We start from the raw sequence: 19734 nt of genomic DNA, 5'->3' as shown, positions 1-19734 counted from the left end.
AGATATGGCTTTTTATTGGCCAGTCTGAGATATGGCTTTCTATTGGCCAGTCTGAGATATGGCTTTTTATTGGCCAGTCTGAGATATGGCTTTTTATTGGCCAGTCTGAGATATGGCTTTTTATTGGCCAGTCTGAGATATGGCTTTCTATTGGCCAGTCTGAGATATGGCTTTCTATTGGCCAGTCTGAGATATGGCTTTTTATTGGCCAGTCTGAGATATGGCTTTTTATTGGCCAGTCTGAGATATGGCTTTCTATTGGCCAGTCTGAGATATGGCTTTTTATTGGCCAGTCTGAGATATGGCTTTTTATTGGCCAGTCTGAGATATGGCTTTCAATTGGCCAGTCTGAGATATGGCTTTTTATTGGCCAGTCTGAGATATGGCTTTTTATTGGCCAGTCTGAGATATGGCTTTCTATTGGCCAGTCTGAGATATGGCTTTTTATTGGCCAGTCTGAGATATGGCTTTTTATTGGCCAGTCTGAGATATGGCTTTTTATTGGCCAGTCTGAGATAAGGCTTTTTCTTTGCAACTCTGCCTAGAAGGCCGGCATCCCGGAGTCGCCTCTTCACTGTTGACGTAGAGACTGGTGTTTTGCAGGTACTATTTAATAAAGCTGCCAATTGAGGACTTGTGAGGCGTCTGTTTCTCAAACTAGATACTCGAATGTACTTGTCCTCTTGTTCAGTTGTGCACCGGGGCTTCCCACTCTTTCTATATGTAGCATCTGGTTGCTCCTCATTACACACTACACAACCTCTTATATGATCTCTTATACACTATATTAGGCCCAGACTATGGAACTTTCCTAGACATGGCTACTATATTACGATCGCTACATCCGATGGATTTGGATACTGCTTTAGAGCAGATTTCTGTAACATTAGTAAAGATGTGATCAATACATGTGGATCATTTCATTCCTGTGATGTTTGTAAACTACCCTGGTAGGTTGACTGATAACCTGAACCAGGTTCCAGGCACTGGTTACAGTGCCAAGCTTTTTCTTGAGTGGACAGCTTGATGAAAGCCAGTCAATATTTCAGTCACCCAGAAAATATACCACTCGGTTGATACTGGATCACATAAATTATCAAGCATTTCACACATTATCCTGATACTGACTATTAGCAATGGGTGGTCCATATCAACTTCCCACAGAAATAGGCTTTAGGTGAGGCAAATGAACCCGTAGCCATATTACTTCAGCAGCATTTGACACGAGCCCCCAAAATGATCTCTAAAAGTTACGCCAACAGAGCTACAGTAGTCTTTTAGTCAGATGTGTAAAGCCAGTAGCCTGCTGAATCTTCCGCTGCCACGGACCAACGATGGTACAGTAGTCTTTTAGTCAGATGTGTAATGCCAGTAGCCTGCTGAATCTTCCGCTGCCACGGACCAACGATGGTACAGTAGTCTTTTAGTCAGATGTGTAAAGCCAGTAGCCTGCTGAATCTTCCGCTGCCACGGACCAACGAAGGTACAGTAGTCTTTTAGTCAGATGTGTAAAGCCAGTAGCCTGCTGAATCTTCCGCTGCCACGGACCAACGAAGGTACAGTAGTCTTTTAGTCAGATGTGTAAAGCCAGTAGCCTGCTGAATCTTCCGCTGCCACGGACCAACGAAGGTACAGTAGTCTTTTAGTCAGATGTGTAAAGCCAGTAGCCTGCTGAATCTTCCGCTGCCACGGACCAACGAAGGTACAGTAGTCTTTTAGTCAGATGTGTAAAGCCAGTAGCCTGCTGAATCTTCCGCTGCCACGGACCAACGAAGGTACAGTAGTCTTTTAGTCAGATGTGTAAAGCCAGTAGCCTGCTGAATCTTCCGCTGCCAAGGACCAACGATGGCACAGCGCCTGAAATAGTCGGACGCTTTTTGAAGTCTTTCAGAGCTAGAATCAGTTCTTCCAAATCCAGTGTCAGCAGTCCCGAAACTAGCCCTGCTAACGTTGATTGACCCCCCACATGGTCTACGACAGCCCCCCGGGCAGCTGTTGTAGAGTGGTAGGAAGCAGCTTACTAATGTCCTGTAATGGTGCTCCAGGATAGGTTGTTTTTTTTGCCCCGGGAACCACGTTTCTCCCCATAGAGCTGCCGATGACAATGGCAGAGGAGGTCCTTCCGTTTTTGCGCATCGAGTGGTTTACGAGACCCCTTGGATCAGAGCCTGTGGCATCTGCTAAGGCCTCTAGAAGCATCAGTCCTGCTCCATTTTCCACAGGCGGGGGGGACTTCCTAAGGGAGAGGTCCATGGGACCCACAGGCCAGTCATTTAAAGAGTGATGGCAGTGCGGTAATACACACCATACCGAAACAACGTCAGCCTGAGGTGTAGAGAAGAAGAAGGTAGGCAGATGTAGTTTCGGTTTGGTTTCCCCAGCAGATTGTGCAACGCCGAGATTTGCTTGCTTAGAGTAGACAACTCGGTCCTATAGTCCTCCTCAAGCAGGCAGTTGTTGCATTGAAAAGCCAGTCAGTGTCCCAGAAAAGAGCTTCGTAAACACAAACTACTCCTACTACGCAGGAAGTGCTAGTCTCTTCCTCCGGCTGGGGAGGCCTCCATTAAAAAGAAGACACGGTCCCAAATCGGGGAAATCCAAGCAGCCACCTTCGTTATGATGGCTAGCAACTTAGCTAGCTAGGTAAGGTTAGTTAGCTAGGTAAGGTTAGCAGCTCTGTCAAGCAGGCTTCAAAACGGTCTGTTAAGCGGGATTCTGGGACAGAAAATAGTGATACTAGCTGTTAAAAGCTAACAGAGTCTCGGAATCTATGCAAAAAATAAGTGCTGTATTCATAATATAACTTTGATTGTTTGTTGTTTTGACTAAATGTAGCCAGAACAGCCAAGAGTTACCAGCATTCAGCTGCACACTGATGACATTGGTGTCTGGGGTTGTCTCTCCATCCCCATCTAATTCTACCTCTTTCTGGGTTTCTGCCTCTCCCATCTATTTCTTTCTGGGTTTCAATCTCTCCAGGGCTCTTGTGTTGTACTTATCATACCAGGGGAAGGTTCAAGAAGAGTACACAAGCTCACAATCGCTCTCCAGAATAACAAAACAGGCTACACTGTGTGAGTGGTGGGTCTTTCTTCACATCGCTACAGTACCCAGAGAGCATTCTTAAGAGATATGGAGAGGAGGGCTGAACAAGGGACATTTGGCCTCTTGCGGAACACTCCAGAACACTCTCGGGCCCTTACAGTTTCGTAAGGAGGCGGAACGCTTCACTTGTGCCCTCATGTAGCAGCTAACCCCTTCAGTGTTCCATGGCTGGAGATTGAAGGGTACTCCTGTATCTCCCATAGCGTAGCAGCTAGATTAAGACCATGGCTCGCAACCTCTAGCCCAAGGAGGGGAAACTTCGATGAGGGTGGGGGGCCGCTGAAATCATCATGAGGGGCCGCTGGAGAGTACCTGTCTCCCATAGCATGTCAGCAGCTTAAACGAGGACCTGGCAACATGACATCTAGAGTCTTCGGTCTTTGTTTACAATACCAACCTGTTTAGTGCCTCTTGCCTTCTTGCCTACATAGTGCACTACTTATGACCAGAGCTCTGCAGGCCCTGGTCAAGAGCAGAGCACTAAATAGGGAATAGGTACCATTTCAGATGCAGCCAATCCTCTGTAGCAACATCTTATTTATTTATTTTAAATGTTACACATTGCATAAAAGTAGATACTCAGTGCTAGAAAATAGTAGATCGTACACTGCAGTTGAGGAACAATGGAAAAGTAATTTTGCTTTGAACGCAAAAAAAACTTGTACATTTTGAAAAAGAAAATGTCCCGTGAATGTTTTGGTACACCTACCGGAGAGGCCTTTTTATGTCTACACCCATTCAATATCCTTAACAGCAGTTTAAGTCTTAGCCCCACCAATCTCTTTTAGGATTCACAGTGTAGTAAACAACTCAAAATTTAAAGACTAAAAAGTATTAGCAAAAGGTATTAGTAAAAATACATTATCTAGTCCTTGGCCTTTATCTGACTTTGGTGAGGTCATGTTCTTCACATTACCGTCTTTGTATTTGATATAGTGTGTTTACCAATCTGCGTTTGACAAATGCACAGGATACAGAAGGTTTAAACAGTGCAGTGAAATGGTTACTTGCATAGTGGAGTATTTTGTTTAGACGTGTAGCTAGCTAGCTAGTTGTGGTAGTATGAGTTAGGATTATGGTTTATTGTTTAGCTAGCTAGTTGTGGTAGTATGAGTTAGGATTATGGTTTATTGTTTAGCTAGCTAGTTGTGGTAGTATGAGTTAGGATTATGGTTTATCGTTTAGCTAGCTAGTTGTGGTAGTATGAGTTAGGATTATGGTTTATTGTTTAGCTAGCTAGTTGTGGTAGTATGAGTTAGGATTATGGTTTATTGTTTAGCTAGCTAGTTGTGGTAGTATGAGTTAGGATTATGGTTTATTGTTTAGCTAGCTAGCTAGTTGTGGTAGTATGAGTTAGGATTATGGTTTATTGTTTAGTTAGCTAACTGTGGTAGTATGAGTTAGAATTATGGTTCATCGTTAGGCTAGCTAGTTGTGGTAGTAGCTAGCTAAACAATGAACCATAATCCTAACTCATACTACCACGTACCATGCATGAATCTGCAGGTAGTTAAAGCTAACCAACTAGGTTCAATGCTAGCTAGATAGCATTTGGCTATAACTAAGCAATGCAAATGTCTTAGATAAGAATAATATTACTAAACGTTAGTACGCTTTAACTTGTATACACCACCATAAGCAGGCCCGGTCTCTCTGCTGTTCCCGTGACCCCCCCCCCCACACACACACACACACACACCACCATAAGCAGGCCCGGTCTCTCGCTCTCTGCTGTTCCCGTGACCCCCCCCCCCACACACACACACACACCACCATAAGCAGGCCCGGTCTCTCGCTCTCTGCTGTTCCCGTGACCCCCCCCCCCACACACACACACACACACCACCATAAGCAGGCCCGGTCTCTCGCTCTCTGCTGTTCCCGTGACCCCCCCCCCCCCCCCCCCCCCCCCCCCCCCACACACACACACCACCATAAGCAGGCCCGGTCTCTCGCTCTCTGCTGTTCCCGTGACCCCCCCCACACACACACACACACACCACCATAAGCAGGCCCGGTCTCTCGCTCTCTGCTGTTCCCGTGACCCCCCCCACACACACACAGACACCACCATAAGCAGGCCCGGTCTCTCGCTCTCTGCTGTTCCCGTGACCCCCCCCCCCACACACACCACCATAAGCAGGCCCGGTCTCTCGCTCTCTGCTGCTCCCGTGACCCCCCCCACACACACACACCACCATAAGCAGGCCCGGTCTCTCGCTCTCTGCTGTTCCCGTGACCCCCCCCCCACACACACACACACACACACACACACACACCACCATAAGCAGGCCCGGTCTCTCGCTCTCTGCTGCTCCCGTGACCCCCCCCCCACACACACACACCACCATAAGCAGGCCCGGTCTCTCGCTCTCTGCTGCTCCCGTGACCCCCCCCCACACACACACACCACCATAAGCAGGCCCGGTCTCTCGCTCTCTGCTGTTCCCGTGACCCCCCCCCCCCCCCCCCCCCCCACACACACACACACACACACACACACACACACACACACACCACCATAAGCAGGCCCGGTCTCTCCCTCTCTGCTGTTCCCATGACCCCCCCCCCCCCCCCCCCCACACACACACACACACACACACACACACCAAAAGCAGGCCCCGTCTCTCCCTCTCTCTGGTCTCTCTGCTGTTCCCATGACCTGAGACCCCCCCTGTAAGCATGGCCCTGAGCCCAGAAACAGCTTTCAGGTCATTAATCTCCAAAGTGCAGCTCGTCCAAGAAACAGCAAACCCCCCACCCCCCTCCTCCTCCACCACCATGAACTTTTGTTTAATAAACAACGCTAAATGTGAAAGACTTGTACAGAACGGCCACAAACACAGCATACCCAGACAGAGGTTGTGCTCCAGAAGTATTTAGGGAATAGGGTGCCATTTGGGACACAATGAGCTGGTCTGGCCGTTGGTAGAGTGTAGAGCCTATCTGTCCAGTGTAGAGTGGTGGTGGTGGGTGTTATCTGTCCAGTGTAGAGTGGAGGGGGGGGAGAACTCGGGGATCAATACTTTAAAATAACGTAAGAGCCTCCAGAGAACGACGGTCTGTTTACTTCATCTCAAATGAACGATTCTGTTGAACTCAACTCCTCTGACAAAGATGTAGAAGATGGCTACTTCCATGTCTGTTTTAAGGATCTCCTCTCTGATCCTTCACTCTCCCCTCCCTCACTCACTCACTCCCTCTCCTGCCGTCAGTTTCTTTACCATTATCTCTGTTCAGCACCAGGATGCATCCCAAAACAACACCCTATTCCCTAAAAGTAGGGCATTATATAGGGAATAGGGTGTAGGATGCAGTCCCATAGGAAGTCACATGAAGGGAGCAAGAGGCTGAAACCACAAGAGGAAGAGTGGAGGAGGAAGAACGAAAACAGAGGAGAAAAGAGATTAAATATGTATTCAATGATGATATAATTACCAAGATGAAAGACATTGGAGAGAAGAGGTGTGTGTGTGTGTGTGTGTGTGTGTGTGTGTGTGTGTGTGTGTGTGTGTGTGTGTGTGAGAGAGAGAGAGAGGGGCAAGGAGATAGGGAGGGGGTTCCTCTAAGATGACATGTGCTCAGTGGACTTTGACCATAAGCTTTTATTAAAAAACCATGAGCATTCTCATCTGCAGACAATAACAAAAGTGGAGCCAAATTTCTGCAGGGGACACGGAGGGGTTATATGGCTCTACGTGGCAGGAGGTGGAGTGTGTGTGTGTGAGCATGCCCCCACTGCGTTTCCTTGAAGACTTCCAGAGGCCGACCTCCAAATTATAGAACCAAAAACAACTCTTGACGAGTCGGGGCCATTAAGGAAACCCTACCATGGTCAGAGCATTAAGTGTGCGAGTCCCAAATTGCACCCTATTCCCTATATAGTGCTCTACTTTAGACCCTATTCCCTATATAGTGCACTACTTTAGACCCTATTCCCTATATAGTGCACTACTTTAGACCAGGACACAACGGGATACAAACTGAGAAATGGGTTGTTGTTTCCCCCTCTACTGTGTGCGGCTGACTAATGAGTGAGGTTTCTCACCTAGCTCTTCTCTAGAATGATTCATAACCAACAGAAGGACAGTCAATTCATGTTTGGAGGCCTCCTGGAATAGCAAGGCTGTTATTTCAGGCCCTGGGAGCCTGAAGAAATGGACCTGGAGTACAAAATGTGTGTTGTTGACTATCAACAATTAAATAAAATAAACATTTAAAATAAAAAGTTTACTACTGATCTACCTACTCAACTACTAGATTTACGATCCTTCCTTCTCTCTGGGCCATCACCATTTCCTCCCTCGCTCTCTTTCTCCCCTCTGGGAAGAACAATAGTTGCAAGCCAACGAAAGAGAGAGAGCGGGAGAGAGAGTTACACAGACCAGTGCTAACCTGTCTCACTGCACCAGGAAGGGAATGTAGTAGGTAGAGCATGACCCGTTCACCACTCACACCTTGTCAGCCTGGTGATGAATAGTGCTTGCTTACCATAACATTGTACTATGGGTCTATCCCAGATAGCTCCCTATTTCCCCTTTGGGGCTCTGGTCAAAAGTAGTGCACTGTATAGGGAATAGGGGGCCCAATTGGGATGCACCCTGTGATTCAACCACAGCCATTTGTGCCATTTGACTACGTAAGCAACAGAGTGAAGGAGGAGACGGTGTCTTGTAAACAGGTAGTATCCCCAAGGATAGCTGCTTGTTTATTACTGCCATCAAAGCCAACAGGACTGTATTACTTATCAGCGTCTTGTTGTGGCAGCAGTGCAGAACAGAGCAGAACACTTCCAGAACCAGAAGCTAAGAACAGAGGCCTGTGTTCTAGAACCAAAAACATTTAGGTTCAGAACCAGATCCAAAATGTCGGCTGAGCTTCACTCAGAATGAGGAGTGGGCGATCCACTGTGGCCCTGATAGCTCAGTGAGGTGATGCATGGAAGTTCTGCCTGGTTTCGTCCTCATTTGGAGCTCCTTGTCCTAGGTTTGTAAAATCCTTAAAGAAGACGCTGGCTGACCACACCTCGTCTCGCCACTAAATCACAGGAAGTATTCTAGAGGGTGTTCCCTTTTCCCTTCAAGTCACGTTTTGTCATCTATTGGTATAAAGCCATAGACTACAAGGTCACTGACCCCTGATTTACAAGCTAGTTGGGTTTACAGTTTACTCACTTTATACACTGATAGAAACACATGGGGAGGGAGACCGGCATGCCTTGAGTTCCTCAACATGCAGGTCAGGGTACGTACACGTACACGTACACACACACACACACACACACACACAACTACTTACTTGGAGAGGGAAACACCTCCTGCTTTCCCTATGAGTTCTTCATGGTGAAGCACCGCCTCGTTCCAGGGAATGTCCAGGAATTTGAGCAGCGTCCTCATCCACTTCTCTGGATGGAGCACCAGCTGTTCATAATGCACTGGCAGGCACTTGTCTGAGGCATCCAGGCACTGAGTGTACATGGTCTCTATGGCCCTGTTCCACTTGGTCAGGCAGTCTCTGTAGCTGCCCAGGTCAAAGCCAGCGATCGTCACCTTACGCGAGATCATCGAATGGACCGAGGCGCGTCCGTCCCGGATCATGAGCACGAACTTGGCGTGCGGGAAGATCTTAGCCAGGTAGGAGAGGGACTTCAGAGCGAAGGGGTCCTTGTTACAGAGGAAGTTGGCGGGCTCGCCGTGCTTCACGATGATCTCCAGGAGGAAGGCCTGCATGGCGGCGTCCAGGACCTCGTCTGTCACCCCGGCCTCGTCCAGACGCATCTTCTCCCTCCCAGACCGCGACCACATCTGTTTCATGGCCAGGATACGTGGAATAACCCTGGTCTCCTCTCCACAACGAACCTCGGGGTGAGCGTCCAGCATGGCTCTCATCAATGTGGTCCCACTCCTGGGAACCCCTCCAATGAATACTAGAGGCATGTCTTTGTTGTAGACGAATGGAGCGGAGAGGTTATGGCCCCCGGGACCAGAGCCCCGCAGGATGGTGGAGGAGCTCAAAGAACCCCCCAGGAGCAACCCTCTTGACCCCTGAAGGCCCCCCAGAACCCCTTGGTCCCCAGGCTGGCTGCTGCGCTCCTCGATGCGGTGGTGACACTCCATGGCGTGACGACCCAAGTAGAAGACTGTGACTGAGCTGATGACCAGACAGGCCACCAGCAGGTTCTGCTTCAGCTTCATCATCATCACCATCACCATTTCAGAACCGGGGAGGAGGGAGGGAGGGAGGAAGGGGGGAGTTGTACCAGAGGAGGTAGTGGAAGAGGAGGGAAGGTTGGGAGTAGCGGAGTGTCCCTCCTTTCAAGGTCGGCGATGGGGGGCAGAGCGTGTTGTGTGTTCCCCGGTGGTCAACGCTTGTCGCGTGCCCAGCTCCATCAGGCCTGGGGAAGAACAGAATAAAAACACATTATTACATAATATAATCATATAGCCTTGGTTGGAACAGTAGAACATGGCAACTTCAGGCAGATCCTGATAGAGATCTTGACATTCTGCTGGTAGAAATCAAGCAAAAGGCTTGAGCCAACAAAAAGGTTAAAATGGTTCACGTCATATATATATATATAATATATATATGGTCCTAAAATATATATAATATATGGTCCTAAAATATATATATATATGGTCCTAAAAAAGGCTCTGTTCAGAAAAACAAAACATATTTTCAGCATTATACTGTACTGACCCATCTTTACAAAGAGAGCGGAGTAAAACTATGATCTGAGCTACGCAAGTTATTTAGTATTTTTATTTTACTTCAAATACACACACGAAATTACCAAGGAATTCCTTATATCCGATGTAGGAATTACCCTCAACATAATTACAAATCCCCTCGGGAGAAATGTAGGCTACGGAAGAGACGCTCCACTTTGACCTCAGAAAGCAGTAATGAACACATTCTCTCTGTCTGACAACATTATGGATCTCACGCCAAAACCACTGTACAACTGTGGTGTAAAAGAAAGGCTAAGGCCGACATCATAAAGTTGTCAGAAAAACACTCGACACAGTCAAGGCCCTCAGCTGACACAAGCCCATAGGAATGAATCCAGGCCACAGACTAGAGGTACAGCGAGAGGGAGAGAGACAGACAGAGAAAAAGGGATAGACCGAGAGACAGAGAGCGAACAGCTCCACTATTCAGCAGTCTTAAGCATTTAAGGACTTCCCCAGTGACACACTTAGCAACAAAAAGACGCAATGATTATATATATCCCTCAGAGGGAAATCTCTAATTTTACAACCATCTTGTTCCATTTTTTCAACTCGTTTTTTTTTTTCTTCTCATTTCCCAGTGTTCAGTTTGTTTCTTGGGCTGAGAGAAACGTTCCTGACCAGGAACGAGACGTCCAACCTCCGGCCTCTAATTGGTCCCTGAGCAGTTACACAGGCGGCCGATTTACAGAGTAGGTGGTGTGACATCACGTTACTCTGGGTCATTGCCACAGAAAAAGGACCCATGAGTACCCAACATGTGAAGTTTATAGGAGCAAATCAAATTGGTGTCAAATGAAAGCTAAAAAGGAGGAGATATATATTCTGGGGAAATAAGGCATAAATACTCCCATCATAAACATGTTTAGTAAACAAAAGGCTTCGATTTCTGGAAAGAAGAAGAAGAAGAGAAAGAAGAAGAAGAAGAAGAAGAAGAAGAAAAGAAGAAGAAGAAGAAGAAGAAGAAGAAGAAGAAGAAGAAAGAAGAAGAAGAAGAAGAAGAAGAAAGAAGAAGAAGAAGAAGAGAAAGAAGAAGAAGAAGAAGAAAGAAGAAGAAGAAGAAGAAGAAGAAGAAGAAAGAAGAAGAAAAGAAGAAGAAGAAGAAGAAGAAGAAGAAGAAGAAGAAGAAGAAGAAGAAGAAGAAGAAGAAGAAGAAGAAGAAGAAGAAGAAGAAGAAGAAGAAAAGAAGAAGAAGAAGAAGAAGAAGAAGAAGAAGAAGAAGAAGAAGAAGAGAAGAAGAAGAGAAAGATAAGAAGAAGAAGAAGAAGAAGAAAGAAGAAGAAGAAGAAGAGAAGAAGAAGAAGAAGAAGAAGAAGAAGAAGAAGAAGAAGAAGAAGAAGAAGAAGAAGAAAGAAGAGAAGAAGAAGAAAGGTTCCCATCCAATTGGTGACAGAATACTATAAAGTCTGCATTAAAAATATATTATGCTAATAGTCCTACCAGTGGTGTTTCCACTGAACTGGCTTGTTGATGATAATAACTAGTGCATGATGACAACCCACACAAAAAATGTTGTTTTTTCCCCTTAAGTTTTCATGTATCGTAAAACAAATAAATATTACATTTCAAAATGGGTTTCCATTGCATTTTCAAACCTACCGATAGTTTTGTCACAAAAACTGTATAGCGTAAAAACAGAAAAATGTGCCAACTCTGGTCTTGGCACCTAAGCTCTAACCAACAGCTCCCAGATACAGTACGGGTAGTCTAGTCTACATGATGATGAATAAGAGCCAGAATATTTGTATTTGTCAAACATCGATCATCATGTGACCAGAATACGACTCTCGATATTTATTGTAAAGGAGCATCAAGCTCTCCCCCCGTGCACTTTCACCACCCTGTGAAGATCAGAACTTATTTCATCTGTAGCCTAATAAACTGCACGGGTTCCCAAATCATAGTAGGAGGACCACATACCATATCAACGCGTAATTCCATGTTTACTCCGAGATGGTTGTTAGATCAATATTTGCACATACAAAAAAGCTGTTTCCTTGCATAATCACATTTTACCGACACAAAAAGATCCCACCATAATCGAACGAACAAAATGATCTGTCGACATTTATAAAATGTACCAGAAACGCCTCGTTTCCATCACAGTTGTTGCGAGAAAAATAAATAAAAAGCATGTACACAGTATGACTTTACTCACATAAAAACTTGGACACAGACAGGAAACATCATTAAACATCATCTACCAGAGAAAAGCTCTAACAGAAATACTCGAACACAATAATGTTGAAGGCCCCTGCCGTCTAATATCAACATTTATATTCCATTTCGCAGAAATTTGCCTTCTGTAAATGTAAGAAATATTCCCTAGTGTCATATCATTCCGATACCAAAAACACCCTCCTCTTAAAGATAAATTCTAATTATTCTCCCTGGTGATGGAGGATTATGAAAGTACACAGAAGTAACAAGTTTAGGTTTAGTTTTTAGTTTAGGTTTTATACCAATTAGTGTTTCATACAGATAACAATTTGGTTTATGAATTAAAGATTAAAATGTGTCGATCAAAAAAAAAAATGTATTTTTAAAATCGGTAATAGAATGAGTACTGTTACATGCACAATGAGATCATGTCAGATTATAATAGTCAGATTAAAACGTGAACATGAACGATTTCCCTAATAATCCTGTTAACATTTAGACGGATTACAGAGGTGTCCCTGACAGAACTCAAAATACCTAAAATCGTCTACCACAGGGAACGTTGTTCTCCACTTCCTGACCGACGTGCCCAAAGTAACCTGCATGTTGCACAGAAGCCAGGAAATGTATATAATCTGGTACCATTGGATAGAAAACACTTTGAAGTTCGTAGAAATCTCATACATTATTGTGAGACTATACATTGATATGGTAGGAGAAAATCCAAAGAAAAACCAAACAGGAATTTTCTTATTTATAATTTTTTTTTATTTATTGAGCCCATGCTCTTACAACGTACAATATACAATTCCAGCTCCCAGATTGCAATTCCTATGGCTAGATACTACTAGATGTCAACAGTCCTTGAAGGTTTCAGGCTTGTTTCTTCCCAAACAAGGAAGAATGTTGAGTTTTAGTACTGGGAGTCAGAGTTGGTAATCAGTCTATGTGCGTGCGACGAAGAGGATGCGCACCTGCTAATTTTGCTTTCCTATTGAACATACTTCTTTCCGTATGAAATATTAGAGTTTAATTACATTTTAGGGTACCTGAGGATTGATTAGAAACATATTTTGACTCGTTTTATTTTTGGATTCCTTTCTCTGCAGGTTGAACGAGTGGATTACCCAAATCGGTGGCGCCAACTAAACAGACTATTTTGGATATAAAGAAGGATTTTATCTAACAAAACAACCATACATGTTGTAGCTGGGACCCTTTGGATTGCAAATAAGAGGAAGATGATCAAAAAGTGATTATTTAAATTGCTATTTGTGATTATGAAGCCTGTGCGCATGGACATTTTTTGATGTGGGCGCCGTCCTCAAACAATCACATGGCATGCTTTCACTGTAAAGCCCATTGTAAATCGGACAATGCAATTAGATGAAGAATTAGAAGCTTTTAACCGATATAAGACACTTGTACGTACCTAAATGTTTAATATCCATAATTTGGATGATTATTTATTTGAATTGCGTTCACCGGAAGTGGTCGACAGGTGTCCCGCTGGTGGGACGCCTAGCCCTTAGAAGTTTTAAAGTAGCCACCATTTGCCTTGATGGCAGCTTTCCACACTCCAGGCATTCTGTCAACCAGCTTCATGAGGGAGTCACCTGGAATGCATTTCCATTAACAGGTGTGCCTTGTTAAAAGTTAATTTGTGGAATTTTGAGCCAATCAGTTGAGATGTGACAAGGTAGGGTTGGTATACAAAAGATAGTGCTATTTGGTAAAGGTCCATATTACAGCAAGAACAGATCAAATATGCAAAGAGAAATGACAGTCCATCATTACTTTAAGAAATGAAGGTCAAGACAATCTGGAAAATTTCAAGAACTTTGAAAGTAAGTGCAGTTGCAACAACCATCAAGCGCTATGATGAAACTGGCTCTCATGAGGACCGCCACAGGAAAAGAAGACCCAGAGTTACCTCTGCTGGCAGAGGATAAGTTCATTAGAGTTACCAGCCTCAGAAAATTGCCAATTAACTGCACCTCAGACTTCAGCCAAAATAAATGTTTCACAGGGTTCAAGTAACAGACACCCCTCAACATCAACTGTTCAGAGGAGACTGCGTGAATCAGGTCTTTATGGTCAAATATTTGCAAACAAACCACTAGTAAAGGACACCAATAAGAAGAGATTTGCTTTGGCCAAGAAACACGAGCAATGGACATTAGATCGGTGGAAATCTGTCCTTTGGTCTGATGAGTCCAAATTTGAGATTTATGGTTCCAACCGCCATGTCTTTGTGAGACGCAGAGTAGGTGAAAAGATGATCTCTGCATGTGTGGTTCCCACCGTGAAGCATGGAGGAGGTGTGATGGTGTGGAGGTGCTTTGCTGGTGACACGGTCTGTGATTTATTTAGAATTCAAGGCACACTTAACCAGCATGGCTACCACAGTATCCTGCAGTGAATCCCCATCCCATCTGGTTTGCTCTTAGTGGAACTATTATTTGTTTTTCCACAGGACAATGACCCAAAACACACCTCCAGGCTGTGTAAGGGCTATTTGACTAAGAAGGAGAGTGATGGAGTGCTGCATCAGATGACCTGGCCTCCACAATCACCAGACCTCAACTCAATTGAGATGAGTTGGACCGCAGAGTGAAGGAAAAGCCGCCAACAAGTGCTCAGCATGTGGGAACTCCTTCAAGACTATTGGAAAATAATTAAAGGTGAAGCTGGTTGAGAGAATGCCAAGAGTGTGCAAAGCTGTCATCAAGGAAAAGGGTGGGTATTTGAAGAATCTCAAATATATTTTGATTTGTTTAACACTTTTGGTTACTACATGATTCCATATGTGTTTTGATGTCTTCACTATATTCTACAATGTAGAAAATAGTAAAAATAAAGAAAAACCCTTGAATGAGGTGGTGTGTCCAAACTTTTGACTGGTGGTAGTAGTGGTGTTGTGTGTGGTGTGTAATTTATATATATACACACACACACAAATATAAATATATGACATATGTTTTCTGTCTGGGGCCCCCTAGCAGCAGGGGGCCCAAAGCAACCGCTTATGTCGCTTATACCTAGAGCCGGCCCTGCACACTCTCCTTCGCTTGTCTCTTATCTTCTATGACATTTGACTGACGGCTTTGATGGGTCTTTCTTGGCAAAGCTCAACAAGACATCATTAATCTGCTCTGACGACTGTCTGACGCTACTCTCAAAACACCCACGCATGTTGACGCACAGTAACACCAGTCACACCTTATGAAACAATAATGGATACACAGTAACACCAGTCACACCTTATGAAACAATAATGGATACACAGTAACACCAGTCACACCTTATGAAACAATAATGGATACACAGTAACACCAGTCACACCTTATGAAACAATAATGGATACACAGTAACACCAGTCACACCTTATGAAACAATAATGGATACACAGTAACACCAGTCACACCTTATGAAACAATAATGGATACACAGTAACACCAGTCACACCTTATGAAACAATAATGGATACACAGTAACACCAGTCACACCTTATGAAACAATAATGGATACACAGTAACACCAGTCACACCTTATGAAACAATAATGGATACACAGTAACACCAGTCACACCTTATGAAACAATAATGGATACACAGTAACACCAGTCACACCTTATGAAACAATAATGGATACACAGTAACACCAGTCACACCTTATGAAACAATAATGGATACACAGTAACACCAGTCACACCTTATGAAACAATAATGGATACACAGTAACACCAGTCACACCTTATGAAACAATAATGGATACACAGTAACACCAGTCACACCTTATGAAACAATAATGGATACACAGTAACACCAGTCACACCTTATGAAACAATAATGGATACACAGTAACAGACACAGGCACTTTATCTGTGATGCAGATGTAGCATAATTGAAAAGAGCGATCACACACACACACACACACACACACGATGCTGTCATCCTGCCCTTTCCCTAAAAGCAATTATCCCAGGCTCCCTATCAGAGATGTGCTTCTGCAGCATATGTTAGATGTGTGTGTGTGCATCCCGACAGCCAGCAACAACTGATAAGAGGACGGGAAATACAAAAAAGAAGAGGAAGTCTCCTCAGACAGACTAGATGCTATGTTTGGCCTTGTGTTTAAGGCTATTGTCTTCCTGAAAAGGTGAATTCCTCTCCCAGTGTCTGGTGGAAAGCAGAATGAGACAGGCTTTACCCTTTAGGATTTTGTGTGTACTTTTGTGTGTACTTAGCTCCACCCCCCACACACAAAATTCAAATCACAGTGGAGTAGATATCACAAACATATTATTTTCTGTGTTTACAGCCTAACTAGACAATAGGCTGTGAAGGGAAAGGTGTCATTTAAATCAAACCAGTGAGGAAGAGGCCCATTTTTAGGCTGGGGTAGAGAACACTGATGAGCCAGGAGGTTGTATCAACATCCCAGCAAAACTCCCTCCAAATGACGGAAGTAAACTAAATGATTGGATGTTAGACTTAGGTCTAACCTCTTTTGAACATTTAGCCTACTGGTATTTCTGTATGAGGAACTCGCTCTTAACATCGCAGAACAGTTTGAATGATGCTTTCACCATAATGGTAACCAGGGCTAAAATGCCAGCACCTTGACAATATTACAGGGCGGATGGCTTCTGAATGAGGTCTCCTGGTTCTGTTTGCTTTTTCCCTAAAAACCTAGACTGAACAATTGGGTTTAACCAGGCTACCGGTTTCTTCCAAGTTAACTCTAATTGCACTGAAACAGCAGATTTAAGCCAAATGGTTCCCCGCCAGCCCAGCCAGACCCTATACACAGAGTGGATAAAACATTAAGAACACCTGCTCTTTCCATGACAGACTGACCAGGTGAATTCAGGTGAAATGATCCCTTATTGATGTCACTTGTTAAATACGCTTCAATCAGTGGAGGTGAAGGGGAGGAGACGGGTTAAAGAAGGATTTTTAAGCCTTGAGACATTTGAGACATGGATTGTGTTTGTGTGCCATTCAGAGGGTGAATGGACAAGACAACATATATATATAAGTGCCTTTGAACAGGGTATGGTAGTAGGTACCAGGCGCACCGGTTTGAGTCTGTCAAGAACTGCAACGCTGTTGGGTTTTTCACGCTCAACAGTTTCCTCTGCATATCAACAATGGTCCACCATCCAAAGAACATCCAGCCAACTTGACACAACTGTGGGAAGCATTCGAGTCAACATGGGCCAGCTTCCCTGTGGAACACTTTCGGTACCTTTCAGAGTCCACGCCCCGACAAATTGAGGCTGTTCTGAGGGCAAAAGCAGGTGAAACTCAATATTCGGAAGGCGTTCCTAATGTTTTGTCCATCTCCATCCGTGTCATCATCTTGAGGTCCTTCCACCTCCATTTAAAAAAAAACCCAGCTAAACCCAGACCTAGAATCTGTCTGTGAGCTCTCACCATCAGAGCAAACAGCCCTGACGCTACTCCCGTCACCCCGATGCTACTCCCGGCCCCCGACGCTACTCCCGGCCCCCGACGCTACTCCCCGACGCTATTCCCCGACGCTACTCCCGTCACCCCGATGCTACTCCCGGTCCCCGACGCTACTCCCGGTCCCCGACGCTACTCCCGTCACCCCGACGCTACTCCCGTCACCCCGACGCTACTCCCGTCACCCCGACGCTACTCCCGGCCCCCGACGCTACTCCCGGCCCCCGACGCTACTCCCCGACGCTACTCCCGGCCCCCGACGCTACTCCCCGACGCTACTCCCGGCCCCCGACGCTACTCCCCGACGCTACTCCCGGTCCCCGACGCTACTCCCGGCCCCCGACGCTACTCCCGGCCCCCGACGCTACTCCCCGACGCTACTCCCGGCCCCCCGACGCTACTCCCGGCCCCCCGACGCTACTCCCGGCCCCCCGACGCTACTCCCGGCCCCCGACGCTACTCCCCGACGCTACTCCCCGACGCTACTCCCGGTCCCCGACGCTACTCCCCGTCCCCGACGCTACTCCCCGACGCTACTCCCGGTCCCCGACGCTACTCCCCGTCCCCGACGCTACTCCCCGACGCTACTCCCGGTCCCCGACGCTACTCCAGGCCCCCGACGCTACTCCCCGACGCTACTCCCCGACGCTACTCCCGGCCCCCAACGCTACTCCCGTCACCCCGACGCTACTCCCGGCCCCCGACGCTACTCCCGCCCCCCCGACGCTACTCCCCGACGCTACTCCCCGACCCCGGCGCTACTCCCTGACCCCACGACGCTACTCGACGACGCTACTCCCCAACGCTACTCCCGGCCCCAGACGCTACTCCCCGACGCTACTCCCCGACCCCGACGCTACTCCTGATTAAAAGTAGTGCACTACATATGAAGTTATAGGATGCCATTTGGAAAAGTAGACCGTGGACCATTCCCCAAGCATTCGCCAACCATTCCCCAACCTCGAGGAATATAAAAAGGTAGGATACCTAAAGCCACTGGTCTGAATTACAACTTGTTTCTCCAGCTTTAGCAGCAAGCAGATTGGTTTCACGTTTCACCTGGCTGTGCGTACCGAGCTAAAATGAAGAATGTGTTTGTGTTAAATTAATACAGGCTCTTTACTCCTGTTACAGATATTGTATCCTCCTCTTGGAGTTTCTTTTCTTTCATTGATCTGTAAAGGTGGGGGGGAATTCTCTATGGACCCATGCTGAAACCAGACCACCACATCAACACTTAATAGGGAGGGAGAAAGTCTTTGTGTATGTATCTGTCTGTGGAATAAGGTTGGAGGCTCCAAAACTGAGGCCCTGCCATGACAGACAAGGGAGTGGGGAGAACGGAAGCTGGAGACTACGCCTACACACTCCCTCGATTACGCCTACACACTCCCTCGATTACGCCTACACACTCCCTCGACCACCCCGACTACGCCTACACACTGCCGCGACCCCCCCGACTACGCATACACACTGCCGCGACCCCCTCGACTACGCATACACACTGCCGCGACCCCCTCGACTACGCATACACACTGCCGCGACCCCCTCGACTACACACTGCCACGACCCCCCCGACTACACACTGCCGCGACCCCCCCCGACTACACACTGCCGCGACCCCCCCGACTACACACTGCCGCGACCCCCCCGACTACACACTGCCGCGACCCCCTCGACTACACACTGCCGCGACCCCCCCGACTACACACTGCCGCGACCCCCTCGACTACACACTGCCGCGACCCCCCCGACTACACACTGCCGCGACCCCCCCCGACTACGCCTACACACTGCCGCGACCCCCCCAACTACGCCTACACACTGCCGCGACCCCCCGACTACACACTGCCGCGACCCCCCCGACTACACACTGCCGCGACCCCCCCCGACTACACACTGCCGCGACCCCCCCCCGACTACACACTGCCGCGACCCCCCCCGACTACACACTGCCGCGACCCCCCCGCTACACTGCCGCGACCCCCCCCGCTACACACTGCCCCCGCTACACACTGCCGCGACCCCCCCGACTACACACTGCCGCGACGCCCCCGACTACGCCTACACACTGCCGCGACCCCCCCGACTACGCCTACACACTGCCGCGACCCCCCCGACTACACACTGCCGCGACCCCCCGACTACACACTGCCGCGACCCCCCCGACTACACACTGCCGCGACGCCCCCCGACTACGCCTACACACTGCCGCGACCCCCCTCGACTACACACTGCCGCGACCCCCCCGACTACACACTGCC

The 19734-nt window shown here is 46.9% G+C and overlaps 3 protein-coding genes across 4 annotated transcripts in view; 2 read left to right on the top strand and 1 right to left on the bottom strand.

Annotated features, from left to right (window-relative positions):
- LOC109884214 (protein-tyrosine sulfotransferase 1-like) overlaps positions 1-19734 on the bottom strand; it is a 90032-nt gene that overhangs the window by 63320 nt on the left and 6978 nt on the right. For both annotated transcript variants that reach the window (XM_031791252.1, XM_031791253.1), the window contains exon 2: positions 8404-9499. In XM_031791252.1, the coding sequence (XP_031647112.1) occupies positions 8404-9317 (914 nt within the window). In that variant the 5' untranslated portion in view covers positions 9318-9499. The remainder of the gene's footprint in view (positions 1-8403; positions 9500-19734) is intronic.
- On the top strand, positions 10848-18340 carry LOC109884213 (extensin-like; the record flags this gene model as incomplete). The annotated part of the gene is made up of 4 exons (XM_031791456.1): positions 10848-10901; positions 16138-16157; positions 17444-17961; positions 17994-18340. Coding segments are annotated over 4 exons (939 nt in total), but the record flags the coding sequence as incomplete, so codon positions are not given.
- LOC116353723 (extensin-like) overlaps positions 18370-19734 on the top strand; it is a 2497-nt gene continuing 1132 nt past the window's right edge. The window contains exons 1-2 of the mRNA XM_031791455.1: positions 18370-18384; positions 18794-19734. The exon at positions 18794-19734 is cut by the window's right edge and continues 1132 nt beyond it. Of these exons, the coding sequence (XP_031647315.1) occupies positions 18370-18384; positions 18794-19734 (956 nt within the window). The remainder of the gene's footprint in view (positions 18385-18793) is intronic.

The sequence above is a fragment of the Oncorhynchus kisutch genome, linkage group LG15 (assembly GCF_002021735.2).
Source record: "Oncorhynchus kisutch isolate 150728-3 linkage group LG15, Okis_V2, whole genome shotgun sequence".
Classification (NCBI taxonomy): domain Eukaryota; kingdom Metazoa; phylum Chordata; class Actinopteri; order Salmoniformes; family Salmonidae; genus Oncorhynchus; species Oncorhynchus kisutch.
This window is presented reverse-complemented; position numbering and strand designations above follow the sequence as displayed.